This window comes from Chiloscyllium punctatum, chromosome 50 (genome assembly GCF_047496795.1).
Source record: "Chiloscyllium punctatum isolate Juve2018m chromosome 50, sChiPun1.3, whole genome shotgun sequence".
NCBI lineage: Eukaryota > Metazoa > Chordata > Chondrichthyes > Orectolobiformes > Hemiscylliidae > Chiloscyllium > Chiloscyllium punctatum.
Genome location: NC_092788.1, coordinates 32,382,205 through 32,405,947, shown reverse-complemented (window position 1 = coordinate 32,405,947; position 23,743 = coordinate 32,382,205). Strand labels below are relative to the sequence as shown.

Genomic DNA, 23,743 nt, shown 5'->3' with positions numbered 1-23,743 from the left:
CAGGGATGTACAGGTTAGGGTGGATTGGCCCGTGCTAAATTGTCCCCATAGTGTCCAGGGATGTGCAGGTTAGGGTGGATTGGCCTGTGCTAAATTGTCCCCGTAGTGCCCAGGGATGTACAGGTTAGGGTGGATTGGCCTGTGCTAAATTGTCCCCGTAGTGCCCAGGGATGTACAGGTTAGGGTGGATTGGCCGTGCTAAATTGTCCCCGTAGTGCCCAGGGATGTACATGTTAGGGTGGATTGGCCGTGCTAAATTGTCCCATAGTGCCCAGGGATGTGCAGGTTAGGGTGGATTGGCCCTTGCTAAATTGTCCCCGTAGTGCCCAGGGATGTACAGGTTAGGGTGGATTGGCCGTGCTAAATTGTCCCATAGTGCCCAGGGATGTGCAGGTTAGGGTGGATTGGCCCGTGCTAAATTGTCCCCTGTAGTGCCCAGGGATGTGCAGGTTAGGGTGGATTGGCCGTGCTAAATTGTCCCCTGTAGTGCCCAGGGATGTGCAGGTTAGGGTGGATTGGCCGTGCTAAATTGTCCCATAGTGCCCAGGGATGTACAGGTACGGGTGGATTGGCCGTGCTAAATTGTCCCATAGTGCCCAGGGATGTACAGGTTAGGGTGGATTGGCCGTGCTAAATTGTCCCCGTAGTGCCCAGGGATGTGCAGGTTAGGGTGGATTGGCCGTGCTAAGTTGTCCCCGTAGTGCCCAGGGATGTGCAGGTTAGGGGGGATTGGCCCGTGCTAAATTGGCCCCGTAGTGCCCAGGGATGTGCGGGTTAGGGTGGATTGGCCCGTGCTAAATTGTCCCCGTAGTGCCCAGGGATGTACGGGTTAGGGTGGATTGGCCCGTGCTAAATTGTCCCCGTAGTGCCCAGGGATGTACAGGTTAGGGTGGATTGGCCGTGCTAAATTGTCCCCGTAGTGCCCAGGGATGTACAGGTTAGGGTGGATTGGCCCGTGCTAAATTGTCCCCGTAGTGCCCAGGGATGTACAGGTTAGGGTGGATTGGCCCGTGCTAAATTGTCCCCGTAGTGCCCAGGGATGTGCAGGTTAGGGGGGATTGGCCCGTGCTAAATTGTCCCCGTAGTGCCCAGGGATGTACAGGTTAGGGTGGATTGGCCATGCTAAATTGTCCCCGTAGTGCCCAGGGATGTGCAGGTTAGGGTGGATTGGCCCGTGCTAAATTGTCCCCGTAGTGCCCAGGGATGTACAGGTTAGGGTGGATTGGCCCGTGCTAAATTGTCCCCGTAGTGCCCAGGGATGTACAGGTTAGGGTGGATTGGCCGTGCTAAATTGTCCCCGTAGTGCCCAGGGATGTACAGGTTAGGGTGGATTGGCCCGTGCTAAATTGTCCCCGTAGTGCCCAGGGATGTGCAGGTTAGGGTGGATTGGCCCGTGCTAAATTGTCCCCGTAGTTCCCAGGGATGTGCAGGTTCGGGTGGATTGGCCCGTGCTAAATTGTCCCCGTAGTGCCCAGGGATGTACAGGTTAGGGTGGATTGGCCCGTGCTAAATTGTCCCCGTAGTGCCCAGGGATGTACAGGTTAGGGTGGATTGGCCCGTGCTAAATTGTCCCCGTAGTGCCCAGGGATGTGCAGGTTAGGGTGGATTGGCCCGTGCTAAATTGTCCCTGTAGTGCCCAGGGATGTACAGGTTAGGGTGGATTGGCCCGTGCTAAATTGTCCCCGTAGTGCCCAGCGATGTACAGGTTAGGGTGGATTGACCCGTGCTAAATTGTCCCCGTAGTGCCCAGGGATGTGCAGGTTAGGGTGGATTGGCCATGCTAAATTGTCCCCGTAGTGCCCAGGGATGTGCAGGTTAGGGTGGATTGGCCCGTGCTAAATTGTCCCCGTAGTGCCCAGGGATGTACAGGTTAGGGTGGATTGGCCGTGCTAAATTGTCCCCGTAGTGCCCAGGGATGTGGGGGTTAGGGTGGATTGGCCCGTGCTAAATTGTCCCCGTAGTGCCCAGGGATGTACAGGTTCGGGTTGATTGGCCGTGCTAAATTGTCCCCATAGTGCCCAGGGATGTGGGGGTTAGGGTGGATTGGCCCGTGCTAAATTGTCCCCGTAGTGCCCAGGGATGTACAGGTTAGGGTGGATTGGCCGTGCTAAATTGTCCCCGTAGTGTCCAGGGATGTACAGGTTAGGGTGGATTGGCCCGTGCTAAATTGTCCCCATAGTGTCCAGGGATGTGCAGGTTAGGGTGGATTGGCCCGTGCTAAATTGTCCCCGTAGTGCCCAGGGATGTGCAGGTTAGGGTGGATTGGCCTGTGCTAAATTGTCCCCGTAGTGCCCAGGGATGTACAGGTTAGGGTGGATTGGCCGTGCTAAATTGTCCCCGTAGTGCCCAGGGATGTACATGTTAGGGTGGATTGGCCGTGCTAAATTGTCCCATAGTGCCCAGGGATGTGCAGGTTAGGGTGGATTGGCCCTTGCTAAATTGTCCCCGTAGTGCCCAGGGATGTACAGGTTAGGGTGGATTGGCCGTGCTAAATTGTCCCATAGTGCCCAGGGATGTGCAGGTTAGGGTGGATTGGCCGTGCTAAATTGTCCCCGTAGTGTCCAGGGATGTACAGGTTAGGGTGGATTGGCCCGTGCTAAATTGTCCCCTGTAGTGCCCAGGGATGTGCAGGTTAGGGTGGATTGGCCGTGCTAAATTGTCCCATAGTGCCCAGGGATGTACAGGTACGGGTGGATTGGCCGTGCTAAATTGTCCCATAGTGCCCAGGGATGTACAGGTTCGGGTGGATCGGCCGTGCTAAATTGTCCCCGTAGTGCCCAGGGATGTGCAGGTTACGGTGGATTGGCCGTGCTAAATTGTCCCCGTAGTGCCCAGGGATGTGCGGGTTAGGGGGGATTGGGCCCGTGCTAAATTGTCCCCGTAGTGCCCAGGGATGTGCGGGTTAGGGTGGATTGGCCCGTGCTAAATTGTCCCCGTAGTGCCCAGGGATGTACAGGTTAGGGTGGATTGGCCCGTGCTAAATTGGCCCTGTAGTGCCCAGGGATGTACAGGTTAGGGTGGATTGGCCGTGCTAAATTGTCCCCGTAGTGCCCAGGGATGTACAGGTTAGGGTGGATTGGCCCGTGCTAAATTGTCCCCGTAGTGCCCAGGGATGTGCAGGTTAGGGTGGATTGGCCATGCTAAATTGTCCCCGTAGTGCCCAGGGATGTGCAGGTTAGGGTGGATTGGCCCGTGCTAAATTGTCCCCGTAGTGCCCAGGGATGTACAGGTTAGGGTGGATTGGCCGTGCTAAATTGTCCCCGTAGTGCCCAGGGATGTACAGGTTAGGGTGGATTGGCCGTGCTAAATTGTCCCCGTAGTGCCCAGGGATGTGGGGGTTAGGGTGGATTGGCCCGTGCTAAATTGTCCCCGTAGTGCCCAGGGATGTGCAGGTTAGGGTGGATTGGCCCGTGCTAAATTGTCCCCGTAGTGCCCAGGGATGTGCAGGTTAGGGTGGATTGGCCCGTGCTAAATTGTCCCCGTAGTGCCCAGGGATGTACAGGTTAGGGTGGATTGGCCCGTGCTAAATTGTCCCCGTAGTGCCCAGGGATGTACAGGTTAGGGTGGATTGGCCGTGCTAAATTGTCCCCGTAGTGCCCAGGGATGTGCAGGTTAGGGTGGATTGGCCCGTGCTAAATTGTCCCCGTAGTGCCCAGGGATGTACAGGTTAGGGTGGATTGGCCCGTGCTAAATTGTCCCGTAGTGCCCAGGGATGTGCAGGTTGGGGTGGATTGGCCCGTGCTAAATTGTCCCCGTAGTGCCAGGGAGGTACAGGTTAGGGTGGATTGGGCGTGCTAAATTGTCCCCGTAGTGCCCAGGGATGTGGGGGTTAGGGTGGATTGGCCCGTGCTAAATTGTCCCCGTAGTGCCCAGGGATGTACAGGTTAGGGTGGATTGGCCCATGCTAAATTGTCCCCGTAGTGCCCAGGGATGTGGGGGTTAGGGTGGATTGGCCCGTGCTAAATTGTCCCCGTAGTGCGCAGGGTTGTACAGGTTAGGGTGGATTGGCCCGTGCTAAATTGTCCCCGTAGTGCCCAGGGAGGTACAGGTTAGGGTGGATTGGGCGTGCTAAATTGTCCCCGTAGTGCCCAGGGATGTGGGGGTTAGGGTGGATTGGCCCGTGCTAAATTGTCCCCGTAGTGCCCAGGGATGTACAGGTTAGGGTGGATTGGCCCATGCTAAATTGTCCCCGTAGTGCCCAGGGATGTGGGGGTTAGGGTGGATTGGCCCGTGCTAAATTGTCCCCGTAGTGCGCAGGGATGTACAGGTTAGGGTGGATTGGCCCGTGCTAAATTGTCCCCGTAGTGCCCAGGGATGTACAGGTTAGGGTGGATTGGCCGTGCTAAATTGTCCCCGTTGTGCCCAGGGATGTACAGGTTGGGTTGATTGGCCCGTGCTAAATTGTCCCCGTAGTGCCCAGGGATGTACAGGTTAGGGTGGATTGGCCCATGCTAAATTGTCCCCGTAGTGCCCAGGGATGTGCAGGTTAGGGTGGATTGGCCGTGCTAAATTGTCCCCGTAGTGTCCAGGGATGTACAGGTTAGGGTGGATTGGCCCGTGCTAAATTGTCCCCATAGTGTCCAGGGATGTGCAGGTTAGGGTGGATTGGCCTGTGCTAAATTGTCCCCGTAGTGCCCAGGGATGTACAGGTTAGGGTGGATTGGCCTGTGCTAAATTGTCCCCGTAGTGCCCAGGGATGTACAGGTTAGGGTGGATTGGCCGTGCTAAATTGTCCCCGTAGTGCCCAGGGATGTACATGTTAGGGTGGATTGGCCGTGCTAAATTGTCCCATAGTGCCCAGGGATGTGCAGGTTAGGGTGGATTGGCCCTTGCTAAATTGTCCCCGTAGTGCCCAGGGATGTACAGGTTAGGGTGGATTGGCCGTGCTAAATTGTCCCATAGTGCCCAGGGATGTGCAGGTTAGGGTGGATTGGCCCGTGCTAAATTGTCCCCTGTAGTGCCCAGGGATGTGCAGGTTAGGGTGGATTGGCCGTGCTAAATTGTCCCCTGTAGTGCCCAGGGATGTGCAGGTTAGGGTGGATTGGCCGTGCTAAATTGTCCCATAGTGCCCAGGGATGTACAGGTACGGGTGGATTGGCCGTGCTAAATTGTCCCATAGTGCCCAGGGATGTACAGGTTAGGGTGGATTGGCCGTGCTAAATTGTCCCCGTAGTGCCCAGGGATGTGCAGGTTAGGGTGGATTGGCCGTGCTAAGTTGTCCCCGTAGTGCCCAGGGATGTGCAGGTTAGGGGGGATTGGCCCGTGCTAAATTGGCCCCGTAGTGCCCAGGGATGTGCGGGTTAGGGTGGATTGGCCCGTGCTAAATTGTCCCCGTAGTGCCCAGGGATGTACGGGTTAGGGTGGATTGGCCCGTGCTAAATTGTCCCCGTAGTGCCCAGGGATGTACAGGTTAGGGTGGATTGGCCGTGCTAAATTGTCCCCGTAGTGCCCAGGGATGTACAGGTTAGGGTGGATTGGCCCGTGCTAAATTGTCCCCGTAGTGCCCAGGGATGTACAGGTTAGGGTGGATTGGCCCGTGCTAAATTGTCCCCGTAGTGCCCAGGGATGTGCAGGTTAGGGTGGATTGGCCCGTGCTAAATTGTCCCCGTAGTGCCCAGGGATGTACAGGTTAGGGTGGATTGGCCATGCTAAATTGTCCCCGTAGTGCCCAGGGATGTGCAGGTTAGGGTGGATTGGCCCGTGCTAAATTGTCCCCGTAGTGCCCAGGGATGTACAGGTTAGGGTGGATTGGCCCGTGCTAAATTGTCCCCGTAGTGCCCAGGGATGTACAGGTTAGGGTGGATTGGCCGTGCTAAATTGTCCCCGTAGTGCCCAGGGATGTACAGGTTAGGGTGGATTGGCCCGTGCTAAATTGTCCCCGTAGTGCCCAGGGATGTGCAGGTTAGGGTGGATTGGCCCGTGCTAAATTGTCCCCGTAGTTCCCAGGGATGTGCAGGTTCGGGTGGATTGGCCCGTGCTAAATTGTCCCCGTAGTGCCCCGGGATGTACAGGTTAGGGTGGATTGGCCGTGCTAAATTGTCCCCGTAGTGCCCAGGGATGTACAGGTTAGGGTGGATTGACCGTGCTAAATTGTCCCCGTAGTGCCCAGGGATGTGGGGGTTAGGGTGGATTGGCCCGTGCTAAATTGTCCCCGTAGTGCCCAGGGATGTGCAGGTTAGGGTGGATTGGCCCGTGCTAAATTGTCCCCATAGAGCCCAGGGATGTGCAGGTTAGGGTGGATTGGCCCGTGCTAAATTGTCCCCGTAGTGCCCAGGGATGTACAGGTTAGGGTGGATTGGCCCGTGCTAAATTGTCCCCGTAGTGCCCAGGGATGTACAGGTTAGGGTGGATTCGCCCGTGCTAAATTGTCCCCGTAGTGCCCAGGGATGTACAGGTTAGGGTGGATTGGCCGTGCTAAATTGTCCCCGTAGTGCCCAGGGATGTACAGGTTAGGGTGGATTGGCCCGTGCTAAATTGTCCCCGTAGTGCCCAGGGATGTACAGGTTAGGGTGGATTGGCCCGTGCTAAATTGTCCCGTAGTGCCCAGGGATGTGCAGGTTTGGGTGGATTGGCCCGTGCTAAATTGTCCCCGTAGTGCCCAGGGATGTACAGGTTCGGGTGGATTGGCCGTGCTAAATTGTCACCGTAGTGTCCAGGGATGTACAGGTTAGGGTGGATTGGCCCGTGCTAAATTGTCCCCATAGTGTCCAGGGATGTGCAGGTTAGGGTGGATTGGCCCGTGCTAAATTGTCCCCGTAGTGCCCAGGGATGTGCAGGTTAGGGTGGATTGGCCGTGCTAAATTGTCCCCGTAGTGCCCAGGGATGTACATGTTAGGGTGGATAGGCCGTGCTAAATTGTCCCCGTAGTGCCCAGGGATGTGCAGGTTAGGGTGGATTGGCCCGTGCTAAATTGTCCCCCTAGTGCCCAGGGATGTACAGGTTAGGGTGGATTGGCCCGTGCTAAATTGTCCCCGTAGTGCCCAGGGATGTACAGGTTAGGGTGGATTGGCCGTGCTAAATTGTTCCCGTAGTGCCCAGGGATGTGCAGGTTAGGGTGGATTGGCCGTGCTAAATTGCCCCGTAGTGCCCAGGGATGTGCAGGTTAGGGTGGATTGGCCCGTGCTAAATTGTCCCCGTAGTGCCCAGGGATGTGCAGGTTAGGGTGGATTGGCCCGTGCTAAATTGTCCCATAGTGCCCAGGGATGTGCAGGTTAGGGTGGATTGGCCCGTGCTAAATTGTCCCCGTAGTGTCCAGGGATGTACAGGTTACGGTGGATTGGCCCGTGCTAAATTGTCCCGTAGTGCCCAGGGATGTGCAGGTTAGGGTGGATTGGCCCGTGCTAAATTGTCCCCGTAGTGCCCAGGGATGTACAGGTTAGGGTGGATTGGCCCGTGCTAAATTGTTCCCGTAGTGCCCAGGGATGTACAGGTTAGGGTGGATTGGCCCGTGCTAAATTGTCCCGTAGTGCCCAGGGATGTGCAGGTTAGGGTGGATTGGCCCGTGCTAAATTGTCCCCGTAGTGCCCAGGGATGTACAGGTTAGGGTGGATTGACCCGTGCTAAATTGTCCCCGTAGTGCCCAGGGATGTGCAGGTTAGGGTGGATTGTCTGTTTGAAATGCAGGGTGGTCTGTTTTGCGAAGGAGTGTTCGCGACTCGAGGGGCTGAATGGCCTGATTTCTTCCCAGAGTGATTTGGTGAATTTAAAAATCTCCATGGGAGAGTTTTCAGAAACAGACTCTCCTGCTCTGGTACAGTTTGGCGGATGGGTTTTGGAGTTCGATACTTTTGGGGTGATTGCATTCAAATACATTTGGGGGCGGGGATTGGAATTCCGACACAATTTGGAGGCGGGGTTTTGTGGATTTCTGATACAATTTGGGGGCGGGGTGTTTTGGAATTCTGATACAAATTGGGGGCGGGGATTGTGTAGAATTCTGATACATTTGGGGGCGGGGATTGTGTAGAATTCTGATACAATTTGGGGGCGGGGATTGTTTAGAATTCTGATACATTTGGGGGCGGGGATTGTGTAGAATTCTGATACAATTTGGGGGCGGGGATTGTGTAGAATTCTGATACAATTTGGGGGCGGGGCGGGTGATTTGAAATTGACGCCCAGGCGGAAGCTCAGGGACAGCTGACCCCCCCAAAGCCATGCGGCCTTTCGCGCTCCTGCTGCTCCTAGCCCCGGCCCTCGGGCAGTTCCCGCTGCCCCGGGCTCAGCCCCAGCTCCTGGAGCAGGGCCGTAGGGAGTTGGGGAGGGTGCAGGAGCTCTCCCTCCAGCCCGGGACCGGGCAGTGCTGGAGGAGAGCCCTGGGTCTGGCTGAGGGGAGCTGCCAGGAGCTGGGGCAGGAGCAGCACAACCACATCGCGTTGGAGTTCACCCGCTGTCACCTGGAGAGGTGAGGGGCATTATGACCAGGGCAGTGTAGAGGGAGCTTTACCCTGTATCTCACCCCCCCGTCCCTGGGAGTGGGGGGACAGTGTAGAGGGAGCTTTACCCTGTATCTAACCCCCTGTCCCTGGGAGTGGGGGACAGTGTAGAGGGAGCTTTACCCTGTATCTCACCCCCTGTCCCTGGGAGTGGGGGGACAGTGTAGAGGGAGCTTTACCCTGTATCTCACCCCCTGTCCCTGGAAGTGGGGGGACAGTGTAGAGGAAGCTTTACCCTGTATCTCACCCCCTGTCCCTGGGAGTGGGGGGACAGTGTAGAGGAAGCTTTACTCTGTATCTCACCCCCTGTCCCTGGGAGTGGGGGGGCAGTGTAGAGGGAGCTTTACCCTGTATCTAACCCCTAGTCCCTGGGAGTGGGGGGACAGTGTAGAGGGAGCTTTACTCTGTATCTCACCCCCTGTCCCTGGGAGTGGGGGGACAGTGTAGAGGGAGCTTTACCCTGTATCTAACCCCTAGTCCCTGGGAGTGGGGGGACAGTGTAGAGGGAGCTTTACCCTGTATCTAACCCCCGTCCCTGGGAGTGGGGGGACAGTGTAGAGGGAGCTTTACCCTGTATCTAACCCCCTGTCCCTGGGAGTAGGGGACAGTGTAGAGGAAGCTTTACCCTGTATCTAACCCCCCTGTCCCTGTGGGGGAGGGGGGGGGATGGTGTCGAGGGAGCTGTATTCTGTACCTAGTCTTTAAAAAACACTTCTGCAGCACAGGATGCTGAGCTTAGGAGGTGAAACATAAACAGGAAGCCAGTGTCTGCGGTGAGTTAAGCTGCTGTTTCATGTTGTTAGCTCTGCAGCGGTGAGCAGTCATCTCTGTGTAGAGGTCTGCTGTGTCCCCTCAGGTTTCCATTTGCAATTTCGCCAGCCTCTCTCGGACTGTTGACCACTCTGCGATTGGGGAGGGAGGCTTTTCCTTTGTTGGCACGCACCCCAAACACTGTTGTGTTTTGGTTTTGCTTTGGCCTGGGGACGAAGCCGTAGTAAATTGCCACACAGCAAGATCCCACACAACCTGACCACCTCCTAAAAACGAGGAGAAAGTGAGGACTGAGGATCAGAGTCGGAGAGAATGGTGCTGGAAAAACACAGCAGGTCAGGCAGCATCCGAGGAGCAGGAGAGTCGATGTTTTGGGCATCAGCCCTTCTTCAGGCATGAGGCTTGTGTGCTGAGGGGGGAGGGGGTGGAGCTGGGGGGGGGGAAGGGAGCTGAGAGTAGGATAGAACATCGACCATTCCAGTGCAGTACAGGCCCTTCGGCCCCTCCATGTTGTGCTGAGCTGTGGAACCAATCTGAAGCCCCTCTCTCCTACCCTATTCCATTCTCCTCCATGTGCCTACCCAATGCCCATTTAAATGCCCCCTAAAGTTGGTGAGTCTACTCCTGTTACAGACAGTGCGTTCCACGCCCCCCTCCTACTCTCTGAGGAAAGAAACTCCCTCTGCCATCTGTCCTGTATCTATCACCCCCTCAATTTAAAGCTGTGTCCCCTGGTGCTAGCCATCACCATCCGAGGGAAAAGACCTCTCCCTGTCCACCCTATCGAACCCTCGGATTATCTTATACCTCTCAGTTAAGTCACCTCTCAGCCTCCTTCTCTCGAACGGAAATAGCCTCAAGTCCCTCAGCCTTTCCCCATAAGACCTTCCCTCCATAACCAGGCAACATCCCGGGAAATCCCCTCTGAACCCTTTCCAAAGTTTCCACATCCTTCCTATAATGTGGTGACCAGACCTGTACACAATCCTCCCCAAGTGCGGCCGCACCAGAGTTTTGTACAGCTGCAGCATGAGCCCGTGGCCCCGAAACTCAATCCCTCTCCCAATAAACGCTAACACACCGTACACCTTCTTAACAATCCTATCGACCTGGGTGGCAACTTTCAGGGATCTATGGACATGGGCACCGAGATCTCTCTGCTCATCGACACTACCGAGAATCTTACCATGAGCCCAGTACTCTGCATTCCTGTTACTCCTTCCAAAGTGAATCACCTCACACTTTTCCACATTAAACTCCATCTGCCACCTCCCAGCCCAGCTCTGCAGCTTATCTCTGTCCCTCTGTAACCTACAACATCCTTCCGCACTATCCACAACTCCACCGACCTTAGTGTCATCCCCAAATTTACTAAACTAACCCATCCTTCCACACACCTCATCCAGGTCATTTATAAAAATGACAAACAGCAGTGGTCCCAGAACAGACCCTGTGGTACCCACTAGAATATGAACTCCAGGACGAACATTTCCCATCAACCACCACCCTCTGTCTTCTTTCAGCTAGCAATTTCTGATCCCAACCGCTAAATCACCCACAATCCCATACCTCCATATTTGGTGCAGTAGCCTACCGCGGGGAACCTTATCAAACACCTTACTGAGATCCATATACACCACATCAACTGCTTTACCCTCATCTACCTGGTTGGTCACCTTCTCAAAGAACTCAATGAGGTTAGTGAGGCACAACCTACCCTTCACAAAACTGTGTTGACTATCCCTCATCAACTTATTCCTCTCTCGATGATTATAAATCCTCTCTCTTATAGCCTTTCCCAACACTTTACCCACAACTGAAAGTAAGGCTCACTGGTCTATAATTCCCAGGGTTGTCTCTACTCCCCTTCTTGAATGAGGGACATTTGCTATCCTCCAGTCTTCTGGCACTATTCCTGTAGACAATGAGGACATCAAGATCAAAGCCAAAGGCTCGGCAATCTCCTCCCTGCTTCCCAGAGAATCCTCGGATAAATCCCATCTGGTCCAGGGGACTTATCTATTTTCACACTCTCTAGAATTGCTAACACCTCCTCCTTGTGAACCTCAATCCCATCTTGTCGAGGATCCCGTATCTCTGTATTCTCACCCGACAACAGAGTATTCCCACTGGAAAAAGACAGACGAAAAGTATCCATTTAGCGCTTCTTCTGCTTAGTCCAAATTTCATCAACTCTAACGCTGCAAGAGTTAGGAGTTCCTGGCTGTTTAAGGAACCGGCTGCATTCATCGTCAACTTCTCAAGGACCCAATGACTAATGGCAACATCCAATGACTGTATTAAAGGTTTCTCACTGGGGATAATCTTCAATGATTGGAGGTGAAGGAACAGCCAATTATCGTTTCCAGTCGGGATGGTGTTTGGAAGGAGACCTTGCAAGGATTGATTTCCACCCCCCGCTAAATCCCCCAACAAGCATCTGCTGCCCCCTTAGTCCTTCAGGGGGAGGTGGGGTAAGTGGGAGCAGGATTTGGAAGGTTCTGTCGGAGGACGGTCGCTGTAGTGTCCTGTCGAGGGTACACACACTGCTGCCCCTCTGGAGGGGAGGGAGTGTTGGAGCTCAGCCGGGCATTCCTAAAGAGCTGAGCTATCTCGGGGGTGGAGGTAGGGGAGTGTTGGAGCCCAGCTATCTCAGGGGTGGGAGCGTTGGAGCTCAGCCGGGCATTCCTAATGAGCCCAGCTACCTCGGGGGTGGAGGGAGGGAGTGTTGGAGCTCAGCCAGGCATTCCTAATGACCCCAGCTACCACGGGGGGGTGGGAGGGAGTGTTGAAGGTGGGGGTTAGTGTGTTGATCGTGGGTGGGGGAGTGATGGAGGGGGGGCTGTTTTGTCCCGGACGGTGTCGAGCTTCTCGAGTGTTGTTGGAGCTAACCACAGCCAGGGCAAGTTGGGAGCATTCCCTCCCCCTCCCTGACTCGGGCCTTGTTGATGGTGGGACAGGGCTTTGGGGGTGGGGGGGGTTGGGGGGGGGGGGGAGAAGAGAGAGTCAGGAGGGGAGTTACTCGCTGCAGGATTCCCCAGCCTCTGACCTGCTCTCGGAGCCGTTGTATTGATATGGGGCTGGGTCTGGGTCAGTTTCTGCTCAACGGGAATCCCCAGGAGGTTGATAGTGGGGGAGGGGGATTCAGTGATGGTAACGTCATTGAACATCAAGGGGGCGATGGTTAGATTCTCTCTCTCTGGTTGGAGACGTAACCCCCAGGATGTTCATAGTGGGGGGGGGGGGGGGGGGGGGATTCAGTGATGGTAACGTCCATTGAACATCAAGGGGGCGATGGTTAGATTCTCTCTCTCTTGTTGGAGACGGTAACCCCCAGGATGTTGATAGTGGGGGGAAGGGGATTCAGTGATGGTAACGCCATTGAACATCAAGGGGGCGATGGTTAGATTCTCTCTCTCTTGTTGGAGACGGTAACCCCCCAGGATGTTGATAGTGGGGGGAGGGGGATTCAGTGACGGTAACGTCATTGAACATCAAGGGGACGATGGTTAGATTCTCTCTCTCTGGTTGGAGACGGTAACCCCCAGGATGTTCATAGTGGGGGGGGGGGGGGATTCAGTGATGGTAAAGCATTGAACATCAAGGGGGCGATGGTTTAGATTCTCTCTCTCTGGTTGGAGACGGTAACCCCCAGGATGTTCATAGTGGTGGGGGGGGGGATTCAGTGATGGTAACGCCATTGAACATCAAGGGGGCGATGGTTAGATTCTCTCTCTCTTGTTGGAGACGGTAACCCCCAGGATGTTGATAGTGGGGGAGGGGGATTCAGTGATGGTAACGCCATTGAACATCAAGGGGGACGATGGTTAGATTCTCTCTCGATGTTAAAGCTCTGGATGGTTGTCGATTATTGGGCAGGGTTTCAGCGATTAGATTAGATTCCCTACGGTATGAATACAGGCCATTTGGCCCAACAAGTCCATACTGACCCATTCGGATGCTGTAAATTGTAAAGAATAAACCTGAACTGGGATCAGAGAGGCGTGGGTTGTATGGGGGCATGAAGAGATCCTATGAAACAGGCCCTGACTTTCTGGAAGGGGGGGTAGGGTGGCACAGTAGTTAAGCACCGCTGCCTCACTGTGCCAGGGACCCGGGTTCGATTCCTCCTTCTGGTGACTGTGTGGAGTTTGCACATTCTCTCTCTCCTCCTTCCCCCCCTCACCCCCCACAGCTGCCGCGTGTCTGCGTTAGGTTTCCTCCCACAGTCCAAAGATGTGCAGGTTAGGGTGGATTGGCCCGTGCTAAATTGTCCCCGTAGTGCCCAGGGATGTACAGGTTAGGGTGGATTGGCCCGTGCTAAATTGTCCCGTAGTGCCCAGGGATGTGCAGGTTAGGGTGGATTGGCCCGTGCTAAATTGTCCCCGTAGTGCCCAGGGATGTGCAGGTTAGGGTGGATTGGCCGTGCTAAATTGTCCCCGTAGTGCCCAGGGATGTGGGGGGTTAGGGGTGGATTGGCCCGTGCTAAATTGTCCCCGTAGTGCCCAGGGATGTACAGGTTAGGGTGGATTGGCCGTGCTAAATTGTCCCCGTAGTGCCCAGGGATGTGCAGGTTAGGGTGGATTGGCCGTGCTAAATTGTCCCATAGGTGCCCAGGGATGTACAGGTTAGGGTGGATTGGCCCGTGCTAAATTGTCCCATAGTGCCCAGGGATGTGCAGGTTAGGGTGGATTGGCCCGTGCTAAATTGTCCCATAGTGCCCAGGGATGTACAGGTTAGGGTGGGATTGGCCCGTGCTAAATTGTCCCCGTAGTGCCCCAGGGATGTGCAGGTTAGGGTGGATTGGCCCGTGCTAAATTGTCCCCTGTAGTGCCCAGGGATGTGCGGGTTAGGGGTGGATTGGCCCGTGCTAAATTGTCCCCGTAGTGCCCAGGATGTGCAGGTTAGGGTGGATTGGCCCGTGCTAAATTGTCCCCGTAGTGCCCAGGGATGTACAGGTTAGGGTGGATTGGCCCGTGCTAAATTGTCCCATAGTGCCCAGGGATGTGCAGGTTAGGGTGGATTGGCCCGTGCTAAATTGTCCCCGTAGTGCCCAGGGATGTGCAGGTTAGGGTGGATTGGCCCGTGCTAAATTGTCCCCGTAGTGCCCAGGGATGTACAGGTTAGGGGTGGATTGGCCGTGCTAAATTGTCCCCGTAGTGCCCAGGGATGTGCAGGTTAGGGTGGTGATTGCCGTGGCTAAATTGTCCCCGTAGTGCCCAGGGATGTGCAGGTTAGGGTGGATTGGCCGTGCTAAATTGTCCCCGTAGTGCCCAGGGATGTGGGGGTTAGGGTGGATTGGCCCGTGCTAAATTGTCCCCGTAGTGCCCAGGGGATGTACAGGTTAGGGTGGATTGGCCCGTGCTAAATTGTCCCTGTAGTGCCCAGGGATGTACAGGTTAGGGTGGATTGGCCCGTGCTAAATTGTCCCTGTAGTGCCCAGGGATGTGCGGGTTAGGGTAAATGTTGAGTGTTCGGGCGGGGGGGGAGGGGGATGGAAATGGGTCTGGATGGGCTAGTCTTCAGGGGGTCTGGGTGGACCTTGTTCGGGCTGAAGGGCCTGTTTTCACTCAGTGGGGACTGTAAATTCTAAAAACTATCCTCTGACTGTGTCGATCCGGGTGGGAAATGGGGTTTATTTTCCCACTCCTTTGTGTCCCGCAGTTCTGGAAAATCCTTCCCGACTTGCCCAGAAGGGTGCCGGTGTTCAGTCCTGCGTCCGGAGTCTGGACTCTGTCTCATTCCTGGTGTACACGGAGTTTTTCACACACGCCCCACAGCATCTGTTACTACCTACAAAACCAAGTGTGGCACCAGCAAATGGAGGAGACCATCACGAGGTACGGGACGGAGTCCCTTCAGCCCATCGCCGTTGCTTCTGACCAGCACTGCCCACTCACTGTTCCCATGCTCTCTCTCCAAACGCCCATTTGAAACCCTCCTTCTGTTTCTGAGTCTCCCCACCCTCAAGGGCAACAGGGTCCAGATTCCCCCCCCCCCCCCCCCCCCCACTGACCCTCAGGTGAACGCATCCTCACCCCCCTCCCTCCAAAGCTCCTGCCCCTTCCCTCCAACCCTCACTCCAGTCATCAATCCCTCCACTAAAGGAGGTACAATTCCTTCCTGTCTCCCTTCTCTATGTCCCTCATCGTTCCCTTCCATCTCAATCTCTCACCGCTCCAAGGTAAATTACCCCAGTCTGTCCAAATCTCTCTTCATCACTGACTCTCTCCCAGTCCCCCAAAGAGTAACATCCTGGTAAATCTCTCCCAACCCCCAAAGGATAACATCCTGGTAAATCTCCAAAGGGTAACATCCTGGTAAATCTCTCCCAGTCCCCAAAGGGTAACATCCTGGTAAATCTCTCCCAGTCCCCAAAGGGTAACATCCTGGTAAATCTCTCCCAGTCCCCAAAGGGGTAACATCCTGGTAAATCTCTCCCAGGCCCCAAAGGGTAACATCCTGGTAAATCTCTCCCAGTCCCCAAAGGGTAACATCCTGGTAAATCTCTCCCAGTCCCCAAAGGGTAACATCCTGGTAAATCTCTCCCAGTCCCCAAAGGGTAACATCCTGGTAAATCTCTCCCAGTCCCCAAAGGGTAACATCCTGGTAAATCTCTCCCAGTCCGAAAGGGTAACATCCTGGTAAATCTCTCCCAGCCCCCAAAGGGTAACATCCTGGTAAATCTCTCCCAGTCCGAAAGGGTAACATCCTGGTAAATCTCTCCCAGTCCCCAAAGGGTAACATCCTGGTAAATCTCTCCCAGTCCCCAAAGGGTAACATCCTGGTAAATCTCTCCCAGTCCCCAAAGGGTAACATCCTGGTAAATCTCTCCCAGCCCCCAAAGGGTAACATCCTGGTAAATCTCTCCCAGCCCCCAAAGGGTAACATCCTGGTAAATCTCTCCCAGCCCCCAAAGGGTAACATCCTGGTAAATCTCTCCCAGTTCCCAAAGGGTAACATCCTGGTAAATCTCTCCCAGCCCCCCAAAGGGTAATATCCTGGTAAATCTCTCCCCCTCCCCAAAGGGTAACATCCTGGTAAATCTCTCCCCCTCTCCTCCACCCCTCATCTCCCACTCTACCCCACAAGCTCCACTCCCTATCCAACAGTCTGGCGTCACTGACCTGCGCCGCTGAACGGTGCCGCTGTGCCATAAGCGCCGCTTCTTCGGACACGGGACCACGGCGGTCCCTGCCCAGCCTGGGCACGTGCGCCCCCCCCCCACCCTCCACTGTGCCCGCAGCCCCACCACTTGCCGCGCTCGCACCAGGAGCAATGCCCGCTGCGGTCCCCCTCCCCACTCACCGAGCGGTCTTGATTTCAGACTGCGGGTCACCTCGGAGAGCGTGTCCCGCCAGCTGGAGGCAGCTGACCGCCTGGGCCACTGACATCATGGCCGCCCAGAACGTCACCCTGAGGGCCCAGGACCAGGTACTGCGCCATGGGGAGGCGCTGAAGGCCACGCTGCAGGGATTCCACGCAAGGTCAGTCCTCCTCCCCCCCTCCCCCCCCCCGACCCGGCTGGCTCCGTGTCCCGGCCAGGATGGCCCACGGGCAGCGGGAGGCCATTCGGCCCCTCTGTCCCCTTCCTGTGTCTGACACGGTTGCGTGCGCTCTGTGACCCCCCCCCACAGCCCCCCTCCATTCCCGACACAATTAACAACTCTCTCACGCTCTGGTCATGTATGTAACACCCCCCCCCCCCCCCCCCCGTCTCTCTCTGCGTGCCCCCCCCCCCCCGTCTCTCTCTGCGTGCCCCCCCCCCCCCCGTCTCTCTCTGCGCGACCCCCCCCCCCGTCTCTCTCTGCGCGACCCCCCCCTGTCTCTCTCTGCGTGGCCCCCCCCCCGTCTCTCTCTCTCTGCGCGACCCCCCCCCCCCGTCTCTCTCTGCGCGACCCCCCCCCCCGTCTCTCTCTGCGCGACCCCCCCCCGTCTCTCTCTCTCTGCGCGACCCCCCCCCGTCTCTCTCTGCGCGACCCCCCCCCCCCCGTCTCTCTCTGCGTGCCCCCCGTCTCTCTCTCTCTGCGTGCCCCCCCCGTCTCTCTCTCTCTGCGCGACCCCCCCCCGTCTCTCTCTCTCTGCGCGACCCCCCCCGTCTCTCTCTCTCTGCGCGACCCCCCCCCGTCTCTCTCTGCGTGCCCCCCCCGTCTCTCTCTGCGCGACCCCCCCCCGTCTCTCTCTCTCTGCGCGACCCCCCCCGTCTCTCTCTCTCTCTGCGCGACCCCCCCCCGTCTCTCTCTCTCTGCGCGACCCCCCCCCCCCCGTCTCTCTCTGCGTGCCCCCCCCGTCTCTCTCTGCGCGACCCCCCCCCGTCTCTCTCTCTCTGCGTGCCCCCCCCCCGTCTCTCTCTCTCTGCGCGACCCCCCCCCGTCTCTCTCTCTCTGCGCGACCCCCCCCCCCGTCTCTCTCTGCGTGCCCCCCCCGTCTCTCTCTCTCTGCGTGCCCCCCCCCCGTCTCTCTCTCTCTGCGCGACCCCCCCCCCGTCTCTCTCTCTCTGCGCGACCCCCCCCGTCTCTCTCTCTCTGCGCGACCCCCCCCGTCTCTCTCTCTCTGCGCGACCCCCCCCGTCTCTCTCTCTCTGCGCGACCCCCCCCCGTCTCTCTCTCTCTCTCTGCGTGCCCCCCCCCGTCTCTCTCTCTCTGCGCGACCCCCCCCCCGTCTCTCTCTGCGTGCCCCCCCTCGTCTCTCTCTCTCTGCGCGACCCCCCCCCGTCTCTCTCTGCGTGCCCCCCCCCGTCTCTCTCTCTCTGCGCGACCCCCCCCCCGTCTCTCTCTCTCTGCGCGACCCCCCCCCCGTCTCTCTCTCTCTGCGCGACCCCCCCCCCCGTCTCTCTCTCTCTGCGCGACCCCCCCCGTCTCTCTCTCTCTGCGCGACCCCCCCCCGTCTCTCTCTCTCTGCGCGACCCCCCCCCGTCTCTCTCTGCGCGACCCCCCCCCGTCTCTCTCTGCGCGACCCCCCCCCCGTCTCTCTCTGCGTGCCCCCCCCGTCTCTCTCTCTCTGCGCGACGCCCCCCGTCTCTCTCTCTCTGCGCGACCCCCCCCCGTCTCTCTCTCTCTGCGCGACCCCCCCCCCGTCTCTCTCTCTCTGCGCGACCCCCCCCCGTCTCTCTCTCTCTGCGCGACCCCCCCCCGTCTCTCTCTCTCTCTGCGCGACCCCCCCCCCGTCTCTCTCTCTCTGCGCGACCCCCCCGTCTCTCTCTCTCTGCGCGACCCCCCCCGTCTCTCTCTCTCTCTCTGCGCGACCCCCCCCGTCTCTCTCTCTCTCTCTGCGCGACCCCCCCCGTCTCTCTCTCTCTCTGCGCGACCCCCCCCCGTCTCTCTCTCTCTGCGCGACCGCCCCCCGTCTCTCTCTCTCTGCGCGACCCCCCCCCGTCTCTCTCTCTCTCTCTGCGCGACCCCCCCCCGTCTCTCTCTCTCTCTGCGCGACCCCCCCCCCCGTCTCTCTCTCTCTCTGCGCGACCCCCCCCCCCGTCTCTCTCTCTCTCTGCGTGATCCCCCCGTCTCTCTCTCTCTCTGCGTGACCCCCCCCGTCTCTCTCTCTCTCTCTGCGCGACCCCCCCCGTCTCTCTCTCTCTGCGCGACCCCCCCCGTCTCTCTCTCTCTGCGCGACCCCCCCGTCTCTCTCTCTCTGCGCGACCCCCCCCCGTCTCTCTCTCTCTGCGCGACCCCCCCCGTCTCTCTCTCTCTCTGCGCGACCCCCCCCCGTCTCTCTCTCTCTGCGCGACCCCCCCCCCCCCGTCTCTCTCTCTCTGCGCGACCCCCCCCCCGTCTCTCTCTCTCTCTCTCTCTCTCTCTCTCTCTCTCCCTCTCCCCCCTCGAGGGTGTCTTGGCCCGGGGGGAGGTTTCTGACCACTAGCTAACTGCAGCTTGTTGCCGACAGGGGTGCAGCGAGTATTCCGGGAGATGCAGGACTCCACCCGGGAGCAGCAGCGGCTGTTTGCCGAAGTGTTCCGACGCCTCGCCTACCTCCAGCAGTTCCTCCTGTTGGAGACGGGCACCGTCCACACCCTCGCCTACTACCTGGCGGCGTTCCTGTCGGCGTTCCTGACCACCTGTACCCAGCGCACCTCCTCCGCAAGGTCACTACCGCGTACACCCACCGGGGGGGGAGGGAGGGAGCCAGATCACTACCACCTCAGCCCCCCCGGCTGGCTCTGAGGGACGGTGTAGAGGGAGCTTTACTCTGTATCTAACCCCCTGTCCCTGAGAGTGGGGGGACAGTGTGGAGGGAGCTTTACTCTGTATCTAACCCCCTGTCCCTGGGAGTTGGGACAGTGTAGAGGGAGCTTTACTCTGTATCTAACCCCCTGTCCCTGAGAGTGGGGGGGACAGTGTAGAGGGGAGCTTTACTCTGTATCTAACCCTCTGTCCCTGGGAGTGGGGGGGACAGTGTAGAGGGAGCTTTACTCTGTATCTAACCCTCTGTTCCTGGGAGTTGGGGGGGACAGTGTAGAGGGAGCTTTACTCTGTATCTAACCCTCTGTCCCTGGGAGTTGGGACAGTGTAGAGGGAGCTTTACGGTCCGTTTTGATCTGGGTAGGGTGGGATTTGGTAGCAGTGAGTGAGCTGTCCAACGTGTGTGTCTGACGAACCTTTCTCAATGTTGTTCAGGTTGACGTTGTTCCTGCTGCTCTCGCTCAGTGTCTACGTGGAGAGGGGTCTCTATGCGAGTGAACAGGGGCCTCAGGAGACAGGCCTGCAGTACACGGTAACTCCCAGGGCCCCCCCCACCGTTTCATCCCTCCACCCACCGAGAGTGGTCTCCAGCTTCCATGGGGCGACATCCTAGTAAATTCTCCCTCTGGCCCCCGGGGGCAGTATCCTCGTGAATACCCCCCCCCCTCCTCTGGCCCCCAGGGGGGGGTGATGTCCTGGTTAATTACACACCCTCATTCGCTGTCAGAGAACAGTGAAAGGGGTTGACTAATTGCTGCTGTTTTTCAGCCCGTACTCTCTGTCTCTCGGGGCTGATTACTGAGAGTCTCTCTCTCTCTCCGTACAGGAGCGGGTTTATGCTCTGGGCTGATTACTTACCCCGCCCTCTCTCTCTCTCTCTCTCCGTACAGGAGCAGGTTTACGCTCTGGGCTCGGCTGGTTACTGACCTCGCCCTCTCTCTCTGTACAGGAGCGGGTTTACCCTCTGGGCTGATTACTGACCCCGCCCTCTCTCTCTCCGTACAGGAGCGGGTTTACCCTCTGGGCTGATTACTGACCCCCGCCCTCTCTCTCTCCAAACAGGAGCGGGTTTACCCTCTGGGCTGATTACTGACCCCGCCCCCTCTCTCTCCGTACAGGAGCGGGTTTACGCTCTGGTCTGGCTGCTGCGGAAGCTGGTGGCCATCGTTGGGACACTGCTGCTTGTTTACTCTGCTGCCACCTACCAGGACGTGGCCAGGCAGAACCGCGAGCTCCTGCGCTGCCTAAAAGTGTCGCAGTGCCACCTGCAGAGCACCATCGAGGAGGCGGGGTGAGGGCAGCGAATCGGAGGGTTTGGGAGGCGGGTGATTGGGGGGGCACCACGCTCTGCTGTTTCCCTCACACATTGGTGTCATGATGCACCCCCAGGGCGAATAACAGAGTTGTCACCACTCGACCACTCCTGGCTCATGGGGATCCAGTATCCTCCCACTCGAAGCTGCAGAATGGGCCACTCAGTCAATTTACCCCGAACCAATCCACCCTAACCTGTACATCCCTGGGCACTACGGGGTCAATTTAGCACGGGCCAATCCACCCTAACCTGCACATCCCTGGGCACTACAGGGACAATTTAGCCGGGCCAATCCCCCCTAACCTGTACATCCCTGGGGACTACAGGGACAATTTAGCACGGGCCAATCCCCCCTAACCTGTACATCCCTGGGCACTACAGGCACAATTTAGCACAGGCCAATCCACCCTAACCCCCACATCCCTGGGCACTACAGGGACAATTTAGCACGGGCCAATCCACCCTAACCCCCACATCCCTGGGCACTACAGGGACAATTTAGCACGGGCCAATCCACCCTAACCTGTACATCCCTGGGCACTACAGGCACAATTTAGCACGGGCCAATCCACCCTAACCTGCACATCCCTGGGCACTACGGGGACAATTTAGCATGGCCAATCCACCCTAACCTGTACATCCCTGGGCACTATGGGACAATTTAGCACGGGCCAATCCACCCTAACCCCCACATCCCTGGGCACTATGGGGACAATTTAGCACGGCCAATCCACCCTAACCTGTACATCCCTGGGCACTATGGGGACAATTTAGCACGGGCCAATCCACCCTAACCTGTACATCCCTGGGCACTATGGGGACAATTTAGCACGGGCCAATCCACCCTAACCTGTACATCCCTGGGCACTACGGGACAATTTAGCACAGGCCAATCCACCCTAACCTGCACATCCCTGGGCACGACAGGGACAATTTAGCACGGCCAATCCACCCTAACCTGCACATCCCTGGGCACTACGGGGACAATTTAGCACGGGCCAATCCACCCTAACCTGTACAACCCTGGGCACTACGGGGACAATTTAGCACGGGCCAATCCACCCCTAACCTGTACATCCCTGGGCACTACGGGGACAATTTAGCACGGCCAATCCACCCTAACTTGTACATCCCTGGGCACTACGGGGACAATTTAGCACGGGCCAATCCACCCTAACCTGCACATCCCTGGGCACTACGGGGACAATTTAGCACGGGCCAATCCACCCTAACCTGTACATCCCTGGGCACTACGGGGACAATTTAGCACGGGCCGATCCACCCTAACCTGTACATCCCTGGGCACTATGGGACAATTTAGCACGGGCCGATCCACCCTAACCTGTACATCCCTGGGCACTATGGGTCAATTTAGCACAGCCGATCCACCCTAACCTGCACATCCCTGGGCACTACGGGGACAATTTAGCACGGGCCGATCCACCCTAACCTGTACATCCCTGGGCACTACGGGGACAATTTAGCACGGGCCGATCCACCCTAACCTGTACATCCCTGGGCACTACGGGGACAATTTAGCACAGCCAATCCACCCTAACCTGCACATCCCTGGGCACTACGGGGACAATTTAGCACGGGCCGATCCACCCTAACCTGTACATCGCTGGGCACTACGGGGACAATTTAGCACGGCCAATCCACCCTAACCTGTACATCCCTGGGCACTACGGGGACAATTCAGCACAGCCAATCCACCCTAACCTGCACATCCCTGGGCACTACGGGGACAATTTAGCACGGGCCGATCCACCCTAACCTGTACATCGCTGGGCACTACGGGGACAATTTAGCACGGGCCAATCCACCCTAACCTGTACATCGCTGGGCACTACGGGGACAATTTAGCACGGGCCAATCCACCCTAACCTGCACATCCCTGGGCACTACGGGGACAATTTAGCACGGGCCAATCCACCCTAACCTGCACATCCCTGGGCACTACGGGGACAATTTAGCACGGGCCAATCCACCCTAACCTGCACATCCCTGGGCACTACGGGGACAATTTAGCACGGGCCAATCCACCCTAACCGGTACATGTTTGGAATGCGGGAGGAAACCTACACAGACATGAGGTAGGTGGGGGGGGGGGGAAAGAGAGAGAGAGAATGTAGAAACTCCAGTCTCGCACGTTCTGTTTCGCTCTGTCTGGCTCACTCATTTTATGTCTCTCTCTGTCTGTCTGTCTGTCTCTCTCTCCCCTCTCTCTCTGTGTCTCTCTCCCTCTCTCTCCCTCCCTCTCTCCCCCCTCTCTCTCTCTCTCCCTCTCTCTCTTGAACAGGGAGGATCCTCAGGGACCAGGGCCCGGGGTGGACGGCTGAAAGTAGCGGAGCCGGACTCCGGATTCGGAGATGTCCGAACGGGAGACCCGGAATCCCTCCTGTCGGGATCGGACCTCCTTCCAGACGATTGTGAGTGACCAGCTCCCTCTACACTGTCTCCTCACCCCCAGGGACAGGGGGTGAGGTACAGCGTAAAGCCCTCTCTACACTTTTCCCAGCACTCCCAGGGACAGGGGGTTAGATACAGAGTAAAGCTCCCTCTACACTGTCCCCCCCACTCCCAGGGACAGGGGGTTAGATACAGAGTAAAGCTCCCTCTACACTGTCCCCCCCACCCCCAGGGACAGGGGGTTAGATACAGAGTAAAGCTCCCTCTACACTGTCCCCCCCACTCCCAGGGACAGGGGGTTAGATACAGAGTAAAGCTCTCTCTACACTGTCCCCTATGAAACACTCCTGGGATGTGGTAACTGTGTTTGATCGCATGCGCGCTGTCTCTCACTCTTGGGGGGTGTGTGTGTGTGTGTGTGTGTGTGTGGGGGTGGGTGGGTGTGTGGGGGTGGGTGTGTGGGGGTGGGTGGGTGGGTGGGTGGGTGGGTGGGTGGGGGGGTGGGTGGGTGTGTGTGTGTGTGTGTGTGGGGGTGGGTGGGTGGGTGGGGGGGGGTTGTGCGTTGGCATGTCAAGCGATTACATGTACATGTGTTGCTGATCTCACCCACCCTCCACAGTCTCTCTCTCTCT

At 57.5% G+C, this 23,743-nt stretch overlaps 2 protein-coding genes across 4 annotated transcripts in view; both read left to right on the top strand.

Annotated features, from left to right (window-relative positions):
* LOC140470119 (histone-lysine N-methyltransferase SETDB1-like) overlaps nucleotides 1-23,743 on the top strand; it is a 556,598-nt gene that overhangs the window by 114,150 nt on the left and 418,705 nt on the right. The window lies entirely within an intron of this gene.
* On the top strand, nucleotides 8,123-23,495 carry LOC140470160 (uncharacterized). Of its 2 annotated transcripts, XM_072566585.1 has the most exons (7): nucleotides 8,123-8,404; nucleotides 14,871-15,046; nucleotides 16,534-16,693; nucleotides 19,089-19,287; nucleotides 19,820-19,916; nucleotides 20,503-20,676; nucleotides 23,004-23,495. In XM_072566585.1, the coding sequence occupies exons 4-7, from the start codon at nucleotides 19,112-19,114 to the stop codon at nucleotides 23,133-23,135; spliced, it is 579 nt and encodes a 192-aa protein (XP_072422686.1). In that variant the 5' UTR covers nucleotides 8,123-8,404; nucleotides 14,871-15,046; nucleotides 16,534-16,693; nucleotides 19,089-19,111; the 3' UTR covers nucleotides 23,136-23,495. The 2 variants fall into 2 exon arrangements, with proteins under 2 accessions (XP_072422686.1, XP_072422685.1); XM_072566584.1 differs by lacking the exon at nucleotides 23,004-23,495 and having other exon boundaries at nucleotides 20,503-20,675.

Bases quoted from the DNA above. Each gene is read 5' to 3' on its own strand.
- LOC140470160 (XM_072566584.1), top strand. From the start codon at position 8,157: ATGCGGCCTTTCGCGCTCCTGCTGCTCCTAGCCCCGGCCCTCGGGCAG. The intron at 16,694-19,088 runs GTCAGTCCTCCT...TGTTGCCGACAG, and splicing joins CTGCAGGGATTCCACGCAAG to GGGTGCAGCGAGTATTCCGG. The intron at 19,288-19,819 runs GTCACTACCGCG...AATGTTGTTCAG, and splicing joins CAGCGCACCTCCTCCGCAAG to GTTGACGTTGTTCCTGCTGC.